Source organism: Arachis duranensis, chromosome 3 (assembly GCF_000817695.3).
Source record: "Arachis duranensis cultivar V14167 chromosome 3, aradu.V14167.gnm2.J7QH, whole genome shotgun sequence".
NCBI classification, from domain to species: domain Eukaryota; kingdom Viridiplantae; phylum Streptophyta; class Magnoliopsida; order Fabales; family Fabaceae; genus Arachis; species Arachis duranensis.
In genome coordinates, this window is record NC_029774.3 from 42406009 (window position 1) to 42413680 (window position 7672).

A 7672-nucleotide genomic window follows, 5' to 3' on the forward strand; every position below is an offset into this window, starting at 1 on the left:
AATTGAGAGTATAGACATGCAATTTTAATCCTGATGGGGATTTGTAAATACAATGTATTGATGTTAAGAAGAATAATAGTAGTTTAGTGCTGATTTATAGAGTGATCTTGTTTGAGTCCTTCCCACAGGGAATTTTCTATTGAAAGAAGGTGACCCTGCCATGGTTTGTTTTTTCAGAGGCAAGGATGCAACCTGCACAAGCAGTAAGCATGATTGAAGGTTGCCTTAGACATTATTTATCTTTGAAATGTAATTGCTGTTGTAAAACTATTACACACTTTTGCTTGAGATACATTGCATTCACATTTTGCATGGAATAGTGACCAAATGACCCAGGTCTTATTATAGATTCTGAATTACCTCAAATTGTAGAACTTGTTTAGATATGCATGGTTCCTCCCTATCTTCCTCTGTTTAATATATTCATCCTCTTAAAACTGCCTCAGATGTTTAAGAGGATAAAAACAGGACCACTTGTGATTATTTATAACTTATCATGTCCCTGTATGTTTTGCAATTTATATATTAACATTTCTATAAGATATATAAGCTAAGACAATGAATTAAGCTATGCACTCTCTTCTGCGAAGCATTTCTCTTACTGCAGACCAAATACATAGCATCTGTAAGTATAACAGCATGCTTTGGATTACTTGCATATCACGTAATCACTTTTGTTCTACAGAAGAAGCAACCTTTCCTTTTCTCTTCTCAATATAGAAGAACACAGAAAGTGCCACCACAGAGAAAACACTAAAGCAAACAGAGGATATGTCAAGTGAGGTATGTTTTCCAGTGACTCCATTTATCTCAAACAAATTGGTACTCTTCTTCTCGTTCGTGGTTTGACCATATGCCACTTCCATGTTGTTTTGATCATACTCTAACGCGCGTATGAAGTAAGTGGCCGTGGGGACGTCACGCCCAATGCTCCACTCAAAGTTTTGCGTTGTCTTGTTGGAGGCATCATAGGGCTTCCAAACAATCTTATGCTGGCATGTCTTGTCCCTGGAGAGATTATCCTCCGTCTTTCTCCACGGGCGGTCATGTTGGCTAACTGGCGCATAGCATAGCTTCACCTTGATGGTCTTGTAGGTGGAGTCTATTCCATATGGTTCGGTCTTGTTAAGAGCCCATGTTACAGTGATTTTGTCCACTCCGGCATTAAGAACTGCATTATTTTGGTACAACCAATTCAAGTAGAATTTAGCAGTTTTGAACAAGAAAAAAAAATTGCTGAATTTAAGTTCCATTATGGTTTTCATTATATTTACTTTGTTCCAAGGTGTTCTTAGTATAGCTAGAAAGAAAAGGAAAGTGGTAAACATGTTATCAGGACTAAACCCCTTAACTAAACAACAAATGTTTGGTTAAATGAAGTGATTCATTCAACACATAGTTCTCTTAAATAACATCTTGATTTTGAGTCTTGAAAGAAAAAAATAGGGTAAGAACTAAATAGAAAAATTCAGTATTCAACTGCAAAATGGTATAGAATTTAGTACATGAATAAAAAAAATATGACTACTCACGGAAAGATGTCTTCGCACGGAGATAATAGCTAAGGTGTTGATACGTATTATATTAAATAGTTTAACCAAACCGTCTAACCGTTTCTAACTATTATCTTTACATAAAGACATTTTCATGTGAGTAGTCACTTAGAAAAAACTATGTGACCAATACTAGGAGCAAAATTTGTTTTGGACGGAGAAATTTGGAAGATAAAGGTTTTCATTTCATTACCTTGTCCCTCCTTGGGGGAAGCGGTGACAACAATGGTTCTTTGCAAGGATGAGAATAGAACACCACCATAACAAGTTGTGCTAAGCAACAAAGAAGGAATGATGCTACCACAACCCATTGCGATGCCATACCTGCGAATGAAAGTGAGTGAAATTGGTGATCTCAATGGAATGCACTTTAAGAAGAGTTCAATTGCTTCTATATATACATTAAGGCCATACCTATCTTATCCAAGTTAAAATATTAGACTGAAACTTGATATTCTTGTAACGCCATACATTACAAGTCAAGGAATGAATTTACTATTCAAGTTGTTAATTTTATTGTCCCTTAAGCATGTTAAAGGGTCATCTTAGCAATATCCAGCACAAGTTTATTTTAATTCCTGAGTTTGATTAGGATTTAGGAGGATATACTTGGACATTTGCAGAATTTGGTACATTTTTAAAAACATAATTTATTTGTTGACTTCGTCATTCATTTATTGTTTAGATCATTGTCTTTATGCTAAATTGGTTTGGAAATTTCTGATTTTTAACGATACTGATAGAGACTTCTTCATGTTAGATCATGAACAAAAACATTTTCTTTTTTTGGTTTCCCACACTACCGAGCTCCATTGAGGGGTTTGCTATTAGCCAATGAATTGCTGTATGCAGAAGGTGAATTTCGAATTCTCGACACTTGCTTAAACGAACTAGTGAGCTAAGTCAGCTAACCACTGGACCAACCCAATTTAGTTATAAAAACATTATTTTAACATTGGCGGTTTTTTTCGCTTTACTAGGTAGTACAGAAACTAGTTTAGAAAGAAATTGTAAGGACCTAAAAGAATTTTGGACCCATGTCAATAATTTTTATTTTGGATTATATGGGCCTAAAATAAAATATCAAACGTACTAAAGTCACATATGATAGGTTCAATATTAGGTCCAAAAAAGGAAGAAAGAGAAGCTGGTGACACATAGCTGCACAAAACATCTTAGTCGTTCACTCGTTCATAACAAATTAACATAGTGGATTCATACCAAAAAATACAAAAAAAAACAAAAAGAAAAAATTAACATTGTGGATGCCGTCTAGTGGGGATTAGAACCTCCCCTTGAATAGAGAGCACATTCTATGATCGTCATGTTAAATAGATATTAATATTATGGATCTAACAACAATTCTAAGATACACATATATAGATTCTTGTTTATTCTTTCTTAGATTTTATTATCCAATATGTTTTGTATGTTGGCGTGATATATATGTTGATCTATAACTAGAACCCCATCTATAAATTGTCCATATTTGATGATATATTGTTCCACAAAATATGTATCATATTCTCATATGAAAACATCAGCGCACAATAATATATTCGAAACAATCGTAAGCACCACTATCAGGTTGCATCCCCTAGAATTTTAATTGTATTTGTAAGTTTTTCTTTTCGTATATTTATTCTTAAATTATTTTATTGTAGTTAAATACGTACATCCATACATACATGCGTTAATTATTATTAGGTAAAAACTTAGGTGCAACCGTGCAGATAATTTTATATGATGTTAATAGTTGAGAGTCATTATATAACAATTTACTCAAATTTATCAAATTATCTAATGACTCTCAATTATTAATTTCATGTAAAATTAACCTGAATTTTTACCTTATTATTAATACAATAAACTTTTATGAACAATATATGAATTACTGAAGATTTGTGATGAATTGTGTGTGATGATGAATATGTGGCAGTAAAGATGGTGAATAATAATAATAATAATAATAATAGCTTTTTACAATTAAAAAATAATGTTTTAATATTTTATAAGTTAAAACAATTTTTTTAAAATTTTATTTTTTGTTTTTCTCTGTTGCTAGTCAATAGATTACTACATATACAAAGTGGGATTCAAACTAAACTGACTAGTTAATTAACCTAAGTTAATTATATTATTTTTTAATTTAACTCATACATACATATACACAATCATAACTAGCGAAGTATAGATTATAGAGAATTACATGTAGAGAAGAAGTTGAAAGCAGAGACAAACACACCTAAGTATAGATTATAGAAGACATAACTAGCGACCACATCCAATCATCTCATCAACGATCAATATTAACCGACTCTTTATACAATGTACTAGAAGATGGCAAAGGTAAGGAATGCATTTTTGGTAACATACAAGCATCACATAAACCATTGTTAGGTATGGAATTATTAGAGGTAGGAAAATTACAATGTTGAAACAGAATTTTTACAATATTAGAAGATGGATACCCAAGTCTACGATGTCACAATGAGTAGGTGTTGGTGAGGGAAGCTAACAAAGATTTAGGAACTACAGGGGAGGGTAAAGAGTCAGGGATCCGTATATCTTGGAAAACATAAATGCCATGCCTAAGAAGTCCTTGGAGTAATGTTTCCTTGGTTCCTTAGAGACACTAATAAGATTCTTAGCAATTTTAGGTGCATGCAATATATCCTTTAATTGAAAAGTTCTTTTAGAGGGAAGATGTTCAAGAATAGAATTACTAATCGATTTAATGGGAACACCATTACCATTGGTGATAAACAATTGGTCATGGCCTGTATATTCTGAAGAAGAGATTAGGCTCTCAGCATCAGATGTAAGATGATGAGACGTGCCCGTGTCAGGGTGCCAGCTTGAATCAGCGGCGATGGATGGCGTTGCAGGGTATGATTGAGGTTGATGGAATGAGGATGGTGGTGCCGTGGTGGTGGTGGGTAAGTGGCTGATCGATTCTGAGTTTGAGATGAAGATGCACCATGAAAATTTTGATTGAATCAATAGTACCAAGAAACCACAGTATGTCCAAAACGGTTGCAGAATTGGCATTGCATGCGAGAACCTTGTTGCCAATTTGATCTTCCGCCTCGCCAAGAACGGCCACCACGGCATCGGTGAGTTTGATGGCATCAGGTTTGGACGTAACCAGGATGATGTATTATGTGTTCTTCGTTAGTGAGATTGCAGCCAACAGCCAATGGCTGCAAAGAGAACCTACCAAATCTTTGATCTTGGCAATGTAGTTAGAGGCAGAGAGATTGTTTATTCTTGAGAGTTTGTATTTGGGCCTTGCATTGTGTTAAGTATCAAAGGAAAGTGGACACTTCAAAAACTAACTGTTAGAGGAGAAGAACCACTCTCCTTATATACAACATCAAGCATCCCATACCACTCGATGTAAGACTTTGAGCACTCCATAATACCCCATCCCTAACATATTGCTTAATCTTCGTGAGTGTTGTGGCAACAAAATATTCTTGAAACTTGCTCCAAACTTCATGAGCGATTTAGCAATGCACCATGAAACTTTTGAAGGACTCGTTAATGGAAGAAAGAAACCAAGAAACCAGAGAGTAATCAATAGTACGCCATTCGGTATATGCAACGGAGATAGTGCCCGCAGCTTGTGCCTCAGAGGAATCAAATTGTGCAGAGACTTTTTCAGCAAGGAGGTGATCTTGGATCTTTTGTCCATGAATTGTAAACAAAGCTAATTGTTGCCATGTGATGAAATTCTTTTCATTAAATTTATCTTGTAAGGGTACAAGAGCACCTTTTGTGGTTGAGAATGTGACAAGAGCCATGAGAAAAAGAAGAATGAAAGAAAGAAAGAAAGAAAGATATCCTAAATCAGTGACCTAACTCGATGATACCATGTTGGTGTAATGGACTCAAATGAACAAAGAGAAACTACAATGAGAGTGATAGTAATTGATTATTGAACAATTAGTATATTACATGATGTGTGCAGAGACTATATCTTTTATACTCTCACAAGGCATGCAAGTCATGTACTCTCACTAACAAACTCCCGTAACAAACTCCAAATATACCGTTATAGATTTCTCTCTCTCTCTCTCTCTCAACGACTAGTAGATATTCCTATAAACGTCAATGGTGACGGCGATATGCTATGCATATGGTTGTTGAGTTACAAGCATAGGGAAGAAGGCACAACGACGGTGGCAACAATGATGCCTGTAATGAACATGAGGCGCGACGGCAAATATCTTGGCTCTTTCACCATACGGGTCTTGATGCCATTGCCTTGGTTTTTTCCGATGAGCATAATGTTAGGGAGACAATAAAAAATTAATCGCAACCGTCTTAATTTGTCTTATTTAATATTTATTATAATTTTAGCAATAATTAATAAATGTTAAATAAAGTAAATTTGGATTTTTTTTAAGCTAATTTTTTTATTATCAAAATACATACAATATACATACTTGATGTTCCTTTTCAACTTGCTTTACCATTGCATGTCTATTAATTGTCGAATAAAAATTATTATTTATATACATAAAATCGATCATCAAATTAATCAATGTATATTTGTTTTGTAGGTTGATCTAAAAACACTTAAGACGACAAAACAATTAAGTATTACTGTGGTTGGACAAGATATTTTATGTGACATTTCTAAGGAGTTTTTTTTAATTTTAAATTTTACAAACATAATATTAGTATATATGATCTCTTTATGAGGAATTATATAAGTTATAATTTTTGTTTAGGTTGGATCTCAATGCACCACTTTTACTGATCTTTTTTACATGAACTACTTCAAAATTCTCTGCTGAAGAAACTATTGGTAATTAAGTTGAAATTTTGCAATAATAATTCTTCTCCTAAGTTCTAGACTAGCTAGCTAAGTTGGATGCTACTAAATTAAATTGCATTATTTTTCCTTATTTGCACCACTAGAATATTTGGTATTATCGACAGATTTTAGTCACAGTTTTTATTTTTAACAACAGTTATTAATATTAGTGACGGTAAAAATTTGTCACTAACAATTTTAAAATCTGCCACTAATTAATTAATTTCAAGAGACTTTGTTTTGTGGAATTTATTGGGTTACTCCAATAATTGCTTCTTTAATTAATTATTTTTTCAGCTTGGTGCTATTCTGCTAGACACTCAAAATCTAAAGGCATCTACAACGGTAAAAGATGAAGAGGCAGTGCGGTTGCTATTGGTTGGGTCAGCCAAAAATTACAGATACACCCTTTATGATCAATGTGAGGTTCATGTCTCTTACAAGTGAAAATTCCAAATTACAAATATTATTATCAAGTTAATGATAAAAAATAGTCCTTAAAATTATATATAAATCGATTTAGTCTTTAAAAAATATTCAATACATTAATTTTTGTCTCTTAAAAAATGTTAATATGAGTCAAATTATTTTTTATTATTTTTTTTTGCGTGTCACTGTTAGCTGTTATAGTGTAAAATAACATCTGTCACATAACATTCTTAACATGTTAATTACATAATATTTAATTGACTCATATTTATATTTTCTAGGAATAGACGTAAATTAAAATTTTATATTTTTCTTTGATCAAATTGATTTATACATAATAACAAGAAAATAAAGATAAGAAAATAAAAGATATGTATTAAAGTTGTTGTTTACATGATAAAGAGTCATGCTATTTATAAGGATTTATTATACTAACTTCATAAATATTTAGCTACCAACTACTAACTCTCAACTACTTATTATTACTCTAACACAACTACTTATTTATTGTTCTAATACGCCCCCACAAGTTGGAGGATGAAAAATATCAAGAACTCCTAGTTTTGATAGATTAAGATGAAAGAGATGAGGGGACAATGGCTTAGTAAAGATGTCAGCCAATTGTCCTAAAGAAGAGACAGGAAGAAGTTTCATCATTTCAGCTTGAGCCTTTTGACGGACCACATGACAATCAACTTCCAGGTGTTTAGTTCGCTCATGAAAAATAGGATTTGCTGCAATATGTAGAGCACTCTGATTATCACAAAAAAGAATAGGAGTGCGATCGGTTGGAATTTGAAGAAAATGCAGCATATTGATCAACCATTGGAGCTCACAGGTGGTATTTGCAAGAGCGGAGAGCCCT

At 33.2% G+C, this 7672-nt stretch overlaps 1 protein-coding gene and 1 pseudogene across 1 annotated transcript in view; one reads left to right on the forward strand and one right to left on the reverse strand.

Moving 5' to 3' along the window:
* Positions 1 to 275, forward strand: part of LOC107478909 (manganese-dependent ADP-ribose/CDP-alcohol diphosphatase) — a gene marked incomplete in the record, with an annotated part of 1629 nt that extends 1354 nt beyond the window's left edge. Inside the window, 1 exon segment of the mRNA XM_052259464.1 lies at positions 1 to 275. Within this exon segment, the coding sequence (XP_052115424.1) occupies positions 1 to 28 (28 nt within the window).
* Positions 276 to 551: 276 nt separating this feature from the next.
* LOC107478910 (high-affinity nitrate transporter 3.1-like) lies at positions 552 to 1890 on the reverse strand (annotated as a pseudogene).
* Between the last annotated feature and the right edge of the window lie 5782 nt (positions 1891 to 7672).